The following is a 16,332-nucleotide window of genomic DNA, read 5'->3' on the forward strand; positions in this document are numbered from 1 at the left end:
GAACGCATACGCTACCATGTGGCCGTTGAGACCCGAGAAGCGGAACTCATTGTTGCCGTAAAAGACCTCGGTGGCTTCAGCGCATACTTGCTTGGACGTACGTAGCAAGCCGAGGTTGCGTGGGCCGCGTCTGCCGAACATCTTTCGAAGTCTAGACCTGTTGCGTACTCTTCGGTAATACTCGGTATCCATGTCTCCGGTCTCTGGCCACAGCTCGATCGGCTCGTCGAATTCAAGGGCATGCCCGTAGATCATCAGACGGATTTCGAGAGGCATATCGAGGAAGCCAACGTTTTGAGGCTTGTTCTACAGACTTGTGAGTATAGCATCATGTGTCCAGATCCATAGGGTACTTACCACAGGCTTCTGGAACATACGTTCACCGTAGATGTGAGGATATCCATTGTATGGACGGAGGTCGTCATACGAGTGAACGAGAAACGCACCCCTAGCGGTCAGCGTCTTCATCTTCTCAGCGTGCGCTGCTTGCGCCTCTTGTTCTCGCTTCACTTTCGCGTCCTCCTTCTTTCTCATCTTCTCAGCGCGCGCTACTTGCGCCCCCTGCTCGCGCTTCACTCGAGCTTCTTCTTTCTTGATCTCCTCCTGCACCGCTTCCGCCTGCCCGGAACCCTTGTGCATGGTCTCGGCAATCTGCTGCGGCTCATTCGTCCCTGCTTGGGCAACTTTTCGAGCTTTTCGCGCCCGCCTTCTAGCCCATGCACTCTTCTTCTTGCGGTCGATACCCTCGGGTAGCACGTTACTTGGAGAAGTAGACATGTCTTGGGTGTTTTGCTAACGTGTAGACGTTTTCGGGTTGGTTGACTGGTTCGTTGAGATTTTGACCAGGGCTCGGAAGCGTGCGGTCATATATAGGGGTGCAGTGTAATCACGCCAAGTCTGTGCATCACGCATTACGCTCCTACTCGAAAGCTCTGACTATGATGGTCGAACTACGCTCGCCACTGGGGGCCAGAGAACCTTCGACTATTTCACTCAGAGCTCAAAGTAATGGTAGTTAACCCCCATACCGAGCATGTTGATTGCTAGGACCAAGCCCATCGATGCCTAAATGCCTGGGTACTCCAATGACGCCCATGTATATTCAGCAAGCCCAGACCAGTAGTTTTGCTGGGAAATGACATGTCCGGAGGTCCATTCGGTGGTACCTTGGGCCTGTACCAGACTATTGTCGCTTACCAAAAGCGCTTCCGGTACGATTCCAACATCTGCAGCGTGCACCATGTCATCACGACGGAACAGCAAAAGAAACGGAAAAGTTTGAACAGTGAACGTTGTATTTCAATAACTATTCAAGTATCCTCAATTCCCTCCTGACTCTCCGCCCTGACCCCCATTGGTAGTGCAGTTAACCTGACTCTCAATTCCGTCAATGTTCAAGCAAGTATACTGGTTCGTTCCACTCGGGCTCGTAACATTAACATTCTCGATGTTGATGTTGGAGCAAACCGCCGGGCTGGAGCAGACCAGGTAACCCACAAGCGGATCGTACTTCTTGCTGGTCGTGCCGTGGAAGTTCTTGACCGTGATGTCGGAGATGGTGAGGTTGGAGGGGAACTGCAATCGCGTTAGTTTTCGGAATGGATTGGTCGGTTGGAAGTAAGGAAGCTTACCTGGTTGCAAAGAGTCAAGTTCTTCTGACCGTAACATTGAGTAATCTCAATCGCGTAGTCAACGTTAGAAATAGTCATGCCGTCGTACGTAATGTTCTTGACAGCGCCACCGCCACCTCCACCCTGCAAGTCGCCAGAAAGAGCGGAAGAAGCACCAGGCCAGACTTTGATACGCGCACCGTCGGAAGCATTCGACATGCTGATGTTGTACACGTAGATGTTCTCGACGATATCGATTTCGCCGGGGTACTGGCCCAGAGAACCAACACTAATACCGTGGCTACCGTTGCAGACCAGGTTCTGAACAACGATGTTGGTGCTGTTAGGCTTGAAGGAAACACAATCGTCACCATTGTCGATATGCGAATTCTGAATCACAATGTTATCGGACCGGTACGTGTCCCAGCCATCCGTGTTCTTAGCGGGGTTCTTGCTCTTGCTACCGCCAAAGATGTCGATGTTGTCGAAGACTACGTCGGTGGAGTTGGCAACGAACGTGTACCATTGCGGGCTGTATCTGAACTTCAAATCGGAGATAGTCGCGCCTTCCGCGCCGATGACACCGAAAAGGATGGGCCGCAGGATGTAGATGTCCTCGGCGTAGAGGTCGTACCAAACCTGGCCGTTTCCGTCTAGGGTGCCGCCGCCGTAGACGTTGACGTCCTTGCCGCCGAGCTGGAAAAAGGTGGTGGCATTTTGGTAGATTTGCTTGAAGGAGTTGGCTTGCCAGTAGTCGGTGTCGTTTGTGAATTGGATGGAACCTTGGATGTCTTTGCGATAATTAGTAATGGAGAATAATAGAGTTTTGGGGGTTACATACCCAAATCGATGCTGTTGAGGAATGTGAGATCCAGCGCGGTTCCAATGGTGAACTTCTGGTCTTTCGGGAAAACGACATGACCGCCGTTGTTACACTGCTTGATCGCCTTCAGGATGTTTGCGGAGTCATCCTTACCACCACCGAGAGCCTTGACGCTGCAGGTCTTGGTTCGTGGCGGCGATGCCGGGCATGCTTTCTTCGGGTGATAAGGATACGCCGGGTGGTGCGGCCTCTTCGACGCGACAACCTTGACGCTTCGCTCATCGAGGGGTGTCGATAGTACTGCTGATGCTTGCAGCAACGCACACGTGAAAAGTTCGGTGATGCGCATGTTGGCAGACGTATATGCCGATGATCTGAATTGACAAGCTGGAGTTCAACGTCCGTACCTCGAGAAACATCGCGACACCGACCACCTAATATACCCCCATCGCATCATCCCCAGCCGTCCGAGCCGCGGCCTTGGCCCTGGAACCACTTCAAGATACCCGCTCCCGTAAAATTGGATGGCGCGGAGGAACTCTTCGATCATCCCCTTCATCCCCTTCATCCTGGGGTCCCCTCACGGCCACGCGTGGCTAAACGGGTCATGGCTGTGGCGCTAAGCCAAGATCAGCGAAGCTTTCCCCACACGCCTGGGCGCTTGGCCAGCGCCATTGGTGGAGTTTCTGCGACCCCAGATTTCCGGTGCGTGCTCGCCCCACGACAAATCGCAAAAAGACGGTCTACGGCTTCTACGCGTCAACGGCTGCGTTTCTGGGGTGAGCAGTTGAGTGAACGTGGCGGGCGAAGATTTTGCCGCGGAACGGCCGGCGTGGTTAAGCAAGTGGTGGCTGCTTGGAAGGGCTGGGCTGAGTTGCGATGCTTTTCATCAGGGAGATGGGCTTACCGCGATTACTTATCCGGGCGGGCTCCGGTAATTTCCTACCTGTTGTATACCAACCCCATCTTCTCCTGAGGTCTTCAAAAGTTATTTGTTTATCCCGTAAAAAGAATTGGATGAACGCAAGAGCTACTTATGAAGTACCCAGAGCCAAGCCCACTGTCTTCGTTCCGTCCCGAAAGCTTAGCAGCTGGATTTCTCTGCCAATGCAATGACATGCGAAAAGCCATTGAGAAGACCAATATTGAGGAACACGACCGTCAGAAAACAGTCAGTCCTTTCGATCTCTAATCACCCTCAGCGGACATCTTAGACACGTCGTGTTGAGATATCACTATTATTCGTCGCACCCCGAAGCGTAAGCTGGCCGGAAATACCATGTGAACTCCGATAACAGGGCCGATACTAGAAGTCATGGCTTGCATACCAGTACCGCGGAAGTAAAATCTGCATCCGCCGAACCAGGGTCTGCGTCATTCGCTTGAGCCTGTTAAGACGTCTGTAGAATTGACGAGACGACAGCTCGTCTCTTGAACCATCGACTACATGTAATGAACACCGCGGGAAGAGAGAGAAGTTAGTGTGAAATCACGTTGGTAAGAAGGAGTGAAAAGCCAGTAGAAGAAAGCATTGCTGTGCTACGAAGAGAGATAAGCTCCCAGTGGCGATAGACCGCCATCGCTATGCAACGATTGAGGTGATGCACTCAATATACATCGTAACGCTACCCAAAACGAGGCTATGCAACCCGCAACTCCCAGCCCCAGCCGAAAGCAGAATACAATCATACAATACAGAGGAAAGGAACATTTACCAACATTCATTCCATCCCCAAAGCAACACTTTGCCTCATCCTCTCAACCAGTGTAAGTGCGATAACCCATCCCACCCGCGTCCTCAAACACACACCCGGCCATTCCCATTCCCATTCCAACATCCTCACGCCAACCCCCCTGATCCACCGGCGTCCTCGGCTCATCCGCACTCGGACTAGGACTATTAGAAAACAAACCCCCCTCTGGACTCTGCTCAAGCACATACGCCGTATCTCCAATAGGCAAACCGTGTGACAGAGGTTGCGATAAGGAGTGTGCGGACATGGTGCGCGATAGATCGTGGTGGTGTTGCGATATGGGACTGCCCGGGTAGGAGCGTGTGGGTGGAGAGAAGAGATCGAGATGGGCGTGGTGGTGTGGACCAAGGACGTTGGCGTTGGGGTTATTGAGGGTGAAGTCGTCGGTTCGAGAAGAAGACGAAGACGGATAGCCAAAGTCCACGTCGCTTCCGTAGTATGGGCTCGGAGGGTAGGCGTCGGCTGGTACGCTGCGATAATTCGGATCGAAAGCGGCGGGCACAGACCGGGACATGTACTGATCGTTGCCATTACGGTATCCATCGTGCATTCTGCCACTCCGTTTCATCCTTGCGGAGCGACGTGCAGCTTGACCGCCTTTAGCGCCAGAGGCTTGTCGCTGGGGCTGTGGTTGCTGGGTCCGGTGGCCGCGCTTGTTGGGCTGCTTGCTGCGGTAGCGGGTTGTGGATTTGACGCCTTCGCGGATGGCTTCGTCGGTTAGACGCCACATGAAGCCTTTGCGGGACTCTTCGCCTGGTTGGTCGACTTTCTCGAAGGCCTGGGCAGATTAGTATGTACTAGAGAAGAGACGTAGAACGGTGAAGGAAGAGGAGACATGACTCACCCCGTTCATCGACAGATTGTGTCGGATGCTGTTCTGCCAGCCTTTTGTCTCCGAGGCGCTAGCCTTGTCGGTGTTGGCCTTGAACCACTCGTAGATATCGCGGAGTATCATTGTATTGTTGGGCGCGTTGAGGAGGGCTTGGTAGATCAGCTGCGCGTAAGGCTGCTCTTTGTCGATGACGCCATCTCCCGAGAGGTCGTGGGGATGTCGAGGCGGATCGTCATGAGGAGTGGATGCGCGGGTCAGGTCTGAGTACGGACTCTGGTAGCCGTTGGAATCCTCGACCTTCATATGCGCACCATAAGGATGATGGTCAAAGTCGTTGCTCAGTTGCATGAGCTGGCCGCTGATCTCATGGTCTGACAAGTCCATAGCGTCAAGGTGGTTCGGCGGTTCGATGTGATATGCAGTGGGTGGATGTGAATCGGTCATACTGATATCGGCAGGAAGGCCAGAGAGGTCAACGCCGGTGTAGGATCGGGGGCAGCTTGCGTTTGAATACTGAGTCGGGTACGCGATACCGAAGTTGTCGTTGTAGGACATTCCGTTCTCGGCGTAGTTGTAGAAGTCTCCGGTACCAGGTGGAAACGGGTTAGACGCATTGTAGCCCGCGCCATTCTGGGTCATGGAGCTGAGGAGGAAGTTGGTTGGGGCAGTCCACTGCATTGGCTCTTGATCGTCGAGGCTCATGGCAGAGTGCGGGGTAGTGTCGTTATTGGAAAGTGCAGGTCCCTGATCGGAAGGTGCGGTGAGCGGGACCTCAATAGGCAGCCTGGGGGAAAGAGACAACACCGGGTTATGGGTGTGAAAGGGAAGCGGGGCACAAAAAGCGTCTTTGGAGGGCTGGAAGGGTTCACAAAAGGCGTCTTGAGATGACTGGACGTTGTCGAATTCAGCACCCACGTCTGCGGAGGAAGGCCGATGAGGTGATTGCGCATGTGGCATAGCTGTTGTGTTGTCGGCCTCCCACGGGTCTGGACGGTAGAGATAAGGAACGTATCGATACGAATACGCCAACGTGTTGTGTGAAACCAAAAGACTGGCAGAAAATGAGAGTAGTAAAAGGCGATGCTCACAAATGAAGCGGCAGTCAAGACGTTAACATGCTCCGCGATGCCCCGGCGAATGGGATTGCCTGGAAACCTGGTCATTGTCACCTAGGCGATTCTTGCGCGGGTTCCTACTGCCAGCACACCTGCAGGCTTGACGCTGCAGCGTCGCTTGTATGGGCAAACAAAGGATGAGATCTCATCGCAAGGACGGCGGATCTGAGGACCCTGGCCGCAGGCGCAGCTGCAGACGTGATGTCACGGAGCGACAAGTACCGGTACAGCATCACCGCCCCACGGCCCGAGACGCAGCCTAGAGACCCTCATTGCACTACTCCATCAACCAGTGTGAATGATTCTCTGTACCACCACTGCAGCCAACGATTGCCTGCTTGACACCGGCATACGGGAAGGCGCATACGTCCACTCATAACATCGAAAGCGCATACGGGGTGGCCCACTTGTAACATCGAAACGTCCATCGGCCTGCACGGCAGTGTCCCGCTCTTCGATGTTCCTGTCCGGCTTCTGTGCATGTCCTGGAAATTGTCCGAGAGCAATAGGCAAGATGTTGTTCATTGTAGTTGTCAGCATACGCGTCCAAGCTAATCTTCCACACTAATAACAATCATCCTGACATAGGTGACTTCCTTCAAGGACCTGTATTCCTCGTCTGCAAACTCTATCCCAAAAAGGTCATTAACGGCATATGTTCTGCAGGCGCAAGGATGTGACATGATGTGCTGCGCCTGCAAAGAGGCAGTAGGTGAGCAACCGTTTGGGAGCAGACCCCACAGAGGCCTGTAACACGACTTCTACCATTTTTCTTCCGGTGAAGCTGATTCGTAGTCCTTGCCCAAGCGATAGTCATCCGTGATAGGCCCTCGTCACGGCCCTGTCACCGCTCGAAGAGGAGTGTACACCGCCAGCGGACCCGAAAACGGAGATGCTGCACGTTGCGAGGATATAGGAGCCGGTAGAAACGTCACCGCCAATGTGGTGGTCACGGGTGATGGCGCAACGAGAGAAGCCTGGATTTGATACTCAAGAAGCACCTATCGATGGAGAGGGTCCTGTGCAACGTCCGCCCTATTTCTTATCCTATCGCGCCGTTTGGTGTAAGAGGGGCCAGGTACAGCGGGGTAGGCTGTGAAGCGTCCATGTCACCCAAAGGGGGCTTAGCTACTTTCGATAGTATATCTGCCACGATGTTAGTGTGATGCCAGTGTGATGCCGTTCCGGTCATGCGATCTTGACATACCTTCTTGAATTGGAAGTGGAGTTGCAAAATGCCCTGCATTGCGTTAGCCACGTAGCTAGTACATAGGGAGATGGTTGGTTCCCAGTAGGGAAAGAGCGGACGTACCTTGTCAAAGCTACTCTTGAACCCACGTTCTCTCTTGGCGCTGTAATCCCATTCCTTGTCGATGATGCGGAAGGCAATATCCTCATAGGGCGGGCCGGCAATGAACCGAATGAGGCACGTGTCGTCTTCACCGGCCGGCGCGAAGGACTGGCCCTTTTTGCGGCCGTTCTCCCGTTCGATCTTGTAGGTGGGTGCTTTTGATTTGTCGATGAGGTCGGGGTAGAAGATGTTGAATTTGTAGCCCTGCACGACCTTTGGTGGGGGATTGTCGTGATCGTAGTGCGTTTGGTTGTACTTGTTCCATTCATAGCCCATCTGGACACGGTTGAAGTAGCGGGGTTTCCTGGGCTTGTAGCTGCCAGCCCACTGGGGCCGGACGGTCGTGACTTCCTCCTCCGCGGTAAAGATTTCCTCGCCTTCCTCCACGCCTCGCGCGACTTCCCTCTCGTATAGCGCCATGGTGGCCTTGGAGTAATCTTCTTTCTCGACAGGCGCAAATCGTGAGGCGCTCGTCGTTACCGTCTGGCTCGTCGTGGGCTGACTGCTGGTGGTGGTTGGGTCGCTGGATTTGGCCTGTGACGGCACGTAGCCAATCTTCTTGATCTTTCCCCTTTCGGTGGCCAGACTCTCCAGGAAAGCCTTCTCATCCGTCTGTGGTAGCGCCTTGTCTTCGGCGCGCAGCTTCAGTAGGGGTTGGGGATCGAAGGCTGCATCGTATTCGACAGTCGTTGGCTGCGCCTCGCTCGCCTCATCGGTGCCGTTGAGCATAGCGTATATCCTGTTCTGGACAGATGCAGCTGCGTCAGCCTGTTGCTTGCGCAATGTCTGCAGTCGCTCCCGGACAATCTCCTGCGAGACGCGCCGCAGCTTCGCCTTGGCCTTCCACACGCGCAGACTCCGCAGCAGCTGTTCCCAGTAGTCGTAGTCGATTGGCTCGTCCGAATCGAGCTTCTTCTTGACCTGCACCTCTAGCGTCTCCAGCTGTTCGAACGTCTTGGGGGAGAGCAGCTGATCGATGTCGGCGGCCACGGAGCTGGTGCCGCGGGCTTCGGACTTGGAGGATTTGGATTTGCGGCGGATGTCTTTGCAGATTGCTTTGAGGGACTGAGGGATTAGCGACGCATTGTCTCTAGGGGGTGTGTTACTTACATTCCAGTAGTCGCGATTACTCCTGCTCGTCTCGAGCGCGAGGTAGTTCTCAATCTCCTTTTCCAGCTCTGCGAGATCTTCATTGTTGAGCCCCTCCAGCACACCTTCCGGATCGACTATGTCTAGCTCGTGATCTTCCACCTCCTCGTCCAGCATCGACTTCTCCGTGGGATCGATGAAGCGCAGCGTGACGGCCAGCCAGTCGATGGGTCTCGCGCGCCCGCCTTTGACGCGTAGTGCCGCTTTTTTCTTGGCCTGCTGCAGCACGAAGCGGTCCTCGTCTGCCACCCACGCCTCCTCTGCCGCGTTTGTCGACCGTTTCGCAAGGTTGTCGTGTGCTCGTGAGTCGGCTGACCGCTTCGCTGGAATGGACGATGACGGCGCACTGCGCTGGGGAAGGCGATTACGCTCGTTGCGCTCGTTGCGCCATGGAGGTTCACGTGATGACATCTTTCACAATAGGCCGAATTTGTAGTATGGAGATATGTTGTTGAGGTTTGGTCTGGCCGGCGCAGATCGCGAAATCTTTGGCCGAGGCTGGTGACGTACGGCTGCCTTCCGCGCGTGCAGGGATCTACTCCCGATTAGGAACAGTCTTGGCGCGGTTGCCTTTCACCTGCGCCTCAGCTACGCTTCACGTGTCAGCTCAAACCCCACAAAGGTCGCGTGTGTCACGCGTCTGCGCTCATCTGCAAACATGCAATCCGTCACCTCATTCTCTCCAGATTGACATGTCGTGTTGGCGCGTGCTGGAGCTCTCCGAGCAGCCCGACGGCAAGCAGATTCCCCAGCTACTCATCAAACCCGCCTTCGACCTGGACTCGTACACAGTCCATCTTACCGATCTCAGCAACATCTGGAGCGAAGAGCTAGACGTGGATGACATCGTCAAGCGGGCTGCATTGGAACAATCGCCAATCGAAGTTAGCAAACACGACGCGGCGCAGGTTGCCATCCTTCTCGAAAATGTGAAGAAGCCCCTGCTGAGTGCGGAGGCTTCTATATGTCGTGTCACGCGTAACGATACGGATGGCATCACCTTACACACCAGCATAGGCCTTCCGGAGCCTCTTGGTCGCTTGTCATGGAAATTCCACTTGAAGAAACGGACGTCTACAGACCTCAAGAACGAGCTCATTCTTCCGCTCCTTGTCTCCGCTCACATCCAGAATGAACGCATCGCCGGGCTCATCTCGACAATTGCTGCCAAAGACAAGGCAATCACTCGACTTGTGGATCAGTTCGACTCTCATGGCTTGGACTTGGCTGCCGCCTTCCCTAGCGCTGGTGGAATGAGGGCGGGACGAAAGAAAGTCAAACGTGAACAAGCGGAAAAGCACGTTCCCGCTCTACGGTCTTTCCACGAGGAAGCATGGCGGCAGGATACCGAGCAATTGAAAGACACAAACCTGACTACGCTAGGCTTGTTCCAGGAAGCACTGGCACAGAGCACTCCGATGGTACCTTCGGAGTTGAAGTCAGGTAATTTTGAGACTACATGGTGGACTGCGGTACCTACCCAGTTGAGCATGCCGAAAGCCCCAGTCAAGACCAAGGCCAAAACGCCTCCTGTGGCATCAAAGCCAGCAAAAACAGCTACGGATTCTGGTGATGAGACAGAAGAAGAGTTTGAGACTCATGTGAACTTCAAGGTAAGGGTGTGGAGAAGTGCTGTAGTGCCCAATAACTAAGACTTTCAGACACGCGAACTCGGCAAAAGGCCAACACAGACTCCTGCGCCATTACCGTCGTCGCCCCTCGACAAGGCCAATGAGACGGAAGACGACAGTACTGAGGACGATGAGGATCTGGATGCGCCTCCCAAGAGTCAGAGTCAGAGTCTAAGCCGGACCCCACAGAAGCCAACTCGTAAAAGGACGCCTACGCCGGAACCCCGTTCCTCGCCAAAAGTGCCTACACCCACAGCGCAGAAGCCAAAGGTCAGTAGCTTCCGAATAGGCGGGAAGTCGAAAAGAGCAACCGAGTCTCTTCCGCCATCGCCGCCAAAACCCGCGGATGTAGAGCCAGAACCAGAGGTCCTACCGACCAGGGAATCCGTACCTCCTTCTCAGCCCAGCCAAGCGACAACGCCAAAGAAGACCCGAAAGCTGTTCAGAATTGGTGGTAAGGGCAAGAAAGCCGAGGATGGTGCTTCACAACGCGATATGACAGCTTCGCCAAGCACCCAGCGCTTCAGAGCAACGCAATCGCCGACTGCCGAGCCTCCATCGTCCCCACCGAGGATCAAAAAAGAGATGACGCCCGTCGAGGAGGTTCACGAAGAGACACCTGAGGAGAAGGCAGAGCGGAAGCGCGCAGAGTTGAAGCGGAAGAACGAGGAGGCAGCGAAGAAGCAGGCTACAGCAAAGAAGAAGAAGAGGTTCTAAGCAGAGCCTTTTCTTATAATACGACTCTCAAGACTGTCTCCCAATCTATTCGTTAGGGTAATCATGAGGGCCGAGGATTGCGGGGCTGGATCTCTCTTTGACATCGTTGATATCCCATGACTACTCATACGCTTGTCCAACTCGTCATTGTTTTCACTGCTACGTCTCACATGGACAGGAAACCGTAAAGTATGCACTTGATCTAATCCCGCGCGCGTGGCATTACGCGGCAAACAATATGCCTAGTCTACTACAATGTGCTCGAGGTAGGGCGGATTCCACGTTCCTGATTGAAGTCCACCTTCACCTGCGATCGCGCGCTCCTTCCGCGTCCGTCACCTCCGTTTGTTTACCTCGCGCCTGCTAGTCGCGCACCACGCTCAACCCCGCTCCTTCTCCCACCTCACCTCCACCTTCCCTCTACACATCTTTTGGATAACCGACGTCGACCCTTCCTGCTGGTTGCGGTTGACAACCGCTACCCGGCATCATGTGTTTATATCATTACTCTTACGTCGCGGTCTGTGACCACGCCGAGTTCACCAGAATATCCTACTGCAGCAACGCGATAACACTTGGTTTGCCTAGAACGTAAGCACTTCATTCTCGAGTACCGTCATCCCCTTTGCTAACAGTCGCAGCGTCAGTCATTTGCCAGACGACCCCAGTGCAGACGGCAACCCCGACACTCAGTCTGGCTCATCTACTCCTCGACCAGCATCATCCGCCAACAACAGTAGCTCATCGCATTCGCAGTCGCATTCGCATACTCAGCAGCAGTACCAGTCACAGCATAACAACAACATGTCCACTCTCACGCCGTCTGAAGCTGGCCGCGCGCCGACCTGGGACGCCATCGTCCAGGAGCGAGATGCACAGGTTCATCATCAGACTGCTTTCATCCCGCGCTCTGCTCTTGCCGACGGATCTCGTACAAGGCGGGCAAACACTCTCAATGACGCTAGACCTGTATTGGATACACCTGGTTACAGCAACGTCAACATTGATATCCCATTGGATCCGCAGTCTTCGTTGCATATGGAAGTCACTCATAATGGTATGGTTACTGAGCTAGTCGCTCGATTTGAGTCTTATGGCGCTTACTCTGACGCCTGCGAAGTATCCAACGATCCTACCGAGTCATCTTCTGGTATCGACAACGCCGCTGCACACCAGGAGCAAGTCGAACAGCAGTACGACGCGTATACCATCGGCACATCAGGACGCAGTCCCCGCAAATCCATACCCACTCAATGGCTTACAAAGAGTACCGCCCCCAACCTCGCAACGGCGCAGCGTGCAAAGGCGCGTACATCCAAGACAGCATGGGACAGTGACTCTCCAGATGAAGTCAAGACACTCCGTGGAACACGCAGCTCCGTTGATCTCAGTAGAGCTCATGGCAAGGACAGCGCAACGTTTCTTACAAAGGAAGCCCTAGCTACTGTCGAGAACACCATAGCATCGCCCACGTCTCCGCTTAGCCCCAGCAGACTGCATGGCTCTCCAACGAAGCGGCCATGGAACAGCCCCACCGGGTCACCTCTACGCAGCAGCGCGCGTCACCAGTCAAGCTTCTCCCTCCGCATGTCGCCGACAAAGTCAACACACCTCAATACCGACTCGATTTCTGCAGGACACTCGCGAGCATCTAGCAGCGTTGCGACTTCCACTGGCAGGGCTTCGTTTCACACTGCACAAGGGTCGCCAGTAAGGAGTCCTGCAAGCACGGAGCATAGCTTCCAATCTGCTGCAGAGAACCCTGAAGACCTTGACGTCCCCAGTGTCGACTTTTATGCTGACAGCGATGATGAGCAGGTGCAGCACGAGTCTGGTAGTCCGCGATCTGCCACCGCGAGAACGAACGCTGAAGGAAAGCGAAAGTCATTGACACCGAGGCTTTCGCTTGTCATTCCTACGCCTGGCCGTGACAATCATGAAGGGTCCATGGACTCCCGCGTTGCCGGCGGTCCGCTGAGTCCGGAATCGCCCACCCAAGTGTCTCGCATTCCCCGAGCCGGCACCAGCAGCAAGACCGCGCCCCCCGTACGCACCATCAAGCACGTCGAATCTGTCAAGTCATTGCAGAAGAAGATCAAGGAGCTACAGCTAGCTATGCAGATGGATGCAGCCCAATTAGATGCTATCCAGATCCCCCTACCCGCGACGCCCGCGCCGGCCCCTCTACGCCATGTCCGCACCGTCGACAGCACCGGTTCGACTCCGATCATTTCGCGAAGTTCTGGGTCACACAAGCATAGTGGAATGGCTGATGTTGCTTCTGAAGATGACCAAAACCAGTCCACTCGCGGCAAGGGCCCTGCTATTTCGGCCGATGTCACCAGCCCAGACCAGCCAAACGACGCACTGGGATGTGATGCTAGCTACGAGCACGCTCAAATGTCCAACTTCGATCAAGAGGCAGCGCATAACACCGTACAACCCAAGAACGTGCCATGGGGTGTTTCGAGAAGTCTTGCTCATGGTACGACGCTCACACGTCCTATCAGCGTACCCACGATCGTCGTCATGATGGCTCACAATTTGGACATAGGGAACCTGAACCTCAACACCCAACAACACGAGGCTGTTTCCGACTCCACGAACCGAGTCGATGACGTTGAGAACGCGTCTTCATCCAGAGGAAGGAGTGAACGGTATGTACCCAGTGATCGTAATCAAGCAGACAGCGGGCGTTCATCGCAATCTAGTATGGGCTCGGACCTTCGCGCAACTGCTACGGAATTCGTACCTCAGCCTCCGACCACGACCAGTCCGATCGACGCTACCACGGAGAACACACCTCTCAGTCAATCTCTCGACATAGCCGACCTGCCGGATGCGACGGTGCTCGATAGAAACGGCGTACCTTTCCTTTGGTACATGTACGGCGTACAGTTTGCTTACGAACAGGGTTACCGCAACGGTCGTCCAAAGTCGCCCAAGAAGTACAAGCCAAACAAGAACCAGCGCAAGTCTATCTCCTCTCCAGCCGATGCTGCGCCTTATGTCTCAAAGGCCGTCCCCATCAACAACCCCGGACTAGCGACTCCTCTTTCGGCTGCAGCGAAGCAGCGCATGACATCCGCAGAGCTGATGCCGCCTCCACCACTCCCTACTAGACCACGTCAGGAGGAGACTCACCAAGAAAACTACCATCCCAGTTCTAGTCGCATGATGTCACCCCCGCAGATACTCGAGCCTGTCCCAAACCAGCCTTTCGCACACCAGCTTAGCTTGATCGAACAGACCGCCAACAGCAACGCTCCCCGTCACTTTGGCGTTAACCCACAACCCTGGGCTGGTTTCCCATCTGGCCCTCGCAACGCGCATCCTCCCACGTACTACACAGTACCCCGCCATGGTCACCGCAACAACCGTGGCAATGGCCTGTACGGCGGTCGCGGCAACGCTGCCGGTGTCCCCATCGATGCTACCGCACCGTTCCCCAACCCCACCGCACCACAGGGCCGACCTGACCAACGCCAGACCTACGAGCCGGCAGCCGTTGATTACTCAGACTACACTATCGGAAAGGAATCTTGCGGTCTGGTCAACATCGCTGTTGCGACAGAGCGTGCTGGTGGCGAGCCATGTAATGCATGTGCCCCCGACCATTGAGCGATTGGTGGTCTTTCGCAGGTAAACTGGATAAGAAGAGATTGATTGAGGAAGTGGATATTGGAGGATAACATGGCTTGGACAGAGAAGGCTATTGGTATCGTACTGGATACGTCATTGAGATTGCACATGGCATACGAAGCATGTCTTACCAGGGGACGAACAGGATCGATGGATGGGATTGCTTGAGTAGTAGTTGATAACGAGGAATGAATAAAATGTATATGATCATGACTGTTCGGTGAGGAAGCCAAGAGGAAGGGTGAGCCTTGCTGTTCATCTCGACATTCGTGTGTTGTCAATGAAGGTGTTGTGGCCTTTCTTTCATCCGGATGCGGACACTAAAGGCAACCTGAGAGGCGCCACACTGCGCGTTACCGGCCTCCCCATCGTGATTTTCGGAGATACAGCATACCCATGATGTATTACACTCACAATAAGCTACCTTTCTATTCCTTCGAGACACTCGACAGCGACGTCACTCCATAATGCTTGTCTCTCTCATTTTCCTCCTCGTAATCTCCTCACGGCAACGACAAGCCTCCGCAATCCTGTTATCCGACCTATCTTTATGCGCTGTAAGCCTTCCTTCTTTCCCCAGCAACCCCCGACCGCGCCCTCACTCACTTACCCCCATCGCAGGAAAAATGCGTCATAGAAACCATCACCTTCCACGGGTCCAACAACGAATTCTGCGACCTCTATGCACCCATGAACCCCGCGTGTACCTGCTACCGTCGGAATCGGCCCGTTGCTGGCCTAGGCAAATGCGGCGATGAGGAAGTGGGCAGGGATGTGCTTGATGAGGGGTGTGAGGCTAAAGACTTTGAGGACGCGGAGGATTATGTGGAGGGGGTGTGTGGGAGTGGGAGTGTGAGGGGTCGTAATGGCCGTGGTGGTGGTTTTTCGAGTGAGGATATTTCCGTTTTGTCCACGGCATCAGCTGGGGAAACCACGATGTTGGAGACGACGAGTACGAGCGGGCACGATGCTGGGTGGACGGCCGAGGAGACTATGACTACAACTACGTCGCTACAACCTACGCCTGCGTCTTCAGATTCGATGAACGCGGCGGTATCTTTGCGTACTGGGGGCGAGGCTTCTGAAGCCACTGCCGAGGCAGGCAGTCAGAGTAGAGCGCATAATTCTGCTCTTGCAAGCACCAGTGAGACAAAGATTACGCCGACTTCTTCCGCATTGCCGCCACAAACACATACATCCGCCCGGCGTCTGTCTCCCAGCGCCAAAATCGCTTTGGCAGCAGGCATACCCTGCGGCGCGCTGTTTTTGGTCATCTTTTGCGCGAGCGTGCGCCTGGTTTCCAAACGGAGGAACGTCACGAAAGTGAAGGAGATCACGCGCAGCCAAACACGGCCAAATAAGGACGGAGAGAAGGGCCTCGAACGTGAGCTTGACGGATTTGATACATCAAGGCACGAAATGGAGACGGATGGCAATAGGGCTGAGCTACATGTCTCAGTTGAGAGACATGAGATGGCAACGAATGGCAATAGGATAGAATTACATGTCGCAGTTGCCAGGCATGAGATGGAGACGCATGCTAATAGGGCTGAGTTACATGGCGCAGTCGAGTGTTACGAGTTGGATGGACGGGAATTGTTGAAAGATGGTTAATGGGCTGGTGGCCATGTGAAGCTAGGCTCGCTGCGCAGTCTTCCGAAGCGCATACCTAGGTATCGGCTCACCGTCGCCTTATCCAACCGATGCA

At 54.5% G+C, this 16,332-nt stretch overlaps 5 protein-coding genes across 5 annotated transcripts; 1 reads left to right on the forward strand and 4 right to left on the reverse strand.

Moving 5' to 3' along the window:
- Positions 1-306: 306 nt before the first annotated feature.
- Positions 307-1,035, reverse strand: J4E83_006987 (uncharacterized protein; the record flags this gene model as incomplete). The annotated part of the gene is made up of 2 exons (XM_049333894.1): positions 307-779; positions 1,029-1,035. 2 exons carry the CDS (start codon positions 1,033-1,035, stop codon positions 307-309), a joined length of 480 nt encoding a protein of 159 aa, XP_049187150.1.
- A 285-nt stretch (positions 1,036-1,320) lies between these two features.
- PGX1 (Exopolygalacturonase) lies at positions 1,321-2,782 on the reverse strand (the record flags this gene model as incomplete). Its single annotated transcript, XM_049333895.1, has 3 exons — positions 1,321-1,575; positions 1,632-2,401; positions 2,452-2,782. 3 exons carry the CDS (start codon positions 2,780-2,782, stop codon positions 1,321-1,323), a joined length of 1,356 nt encoding a protein of 451 aa, XP_049187151.1.
- Positions 2,783-4,974: 2,192 nt separating this feature from the next.
- On the reverse strand, positions 4,975-6,182 carry J4E83_006989 (uncharacterized protein; the record flags this gene model as incomplete). The annotated part of the gene is made up of 2 exons (XM_049333896.1): positions 4,975-5,803; positions 6,175-6,182. 2 exons carry the CDS (start codon positions 6,180-6,182, stop codon positions 4,975-4,977), a joined length of 837 nt encoding a protein of 278 aa, XP_049187152.1.
- A 994-nt stretch (positions 6,183-7,176) lies between these two features.
- On the reverse strand, positions 7,177-9,045 carry J4E83_006990 (uncharacterized protein; the record flags this gene model as incomplete). The annotated part of the gene is made up of 1 exon (XM_049333897.1): positions 7,177-9,045. The coding sequence occupies one exon, from the start codon at positions 9,043-9,045 to the stop codon at positions 7,177-7,179; it is 1,869 nt and encodes a 622-aa protein (XP_049187153.1).
- A 2,427-nt stretch (positions 9,046-11,472) lies between these two features.
- Positions 11,473-14,603, forward strand: J4E83_006991 (uncharacterized protein; the record flags this gene model as incomplete). Its single annotated transcript, XM_049333898.1, has 2 exons — positions 11,473-11,476; positions 11,656-14,603. The coding sequence occupies 2 exons, from the start codon at positions 11,473-11,475 to the stop codon at positions 14,601-14,603; spliced, it is 2,952 nt and encodes a 983-aa protein (XP_049187154.1).
- Between the last annotated feature and the right edge of the window lie 1,729 nt (positions 14,604-16,332).

Source organism: Alternaria metachromatica (genome assembly GCF_023757995.1).
Source record: "Alternaria metachromatica strain BMP 0045 chromosome Unknown scaffold_16, whole genome shotgun sequence".
NCBI lineage: Eukaryota > Fungi > Ascomycota > Dothideomycetes > Pleosporales > Pleosporaceae > Alternaria > Alternaria metachromatica.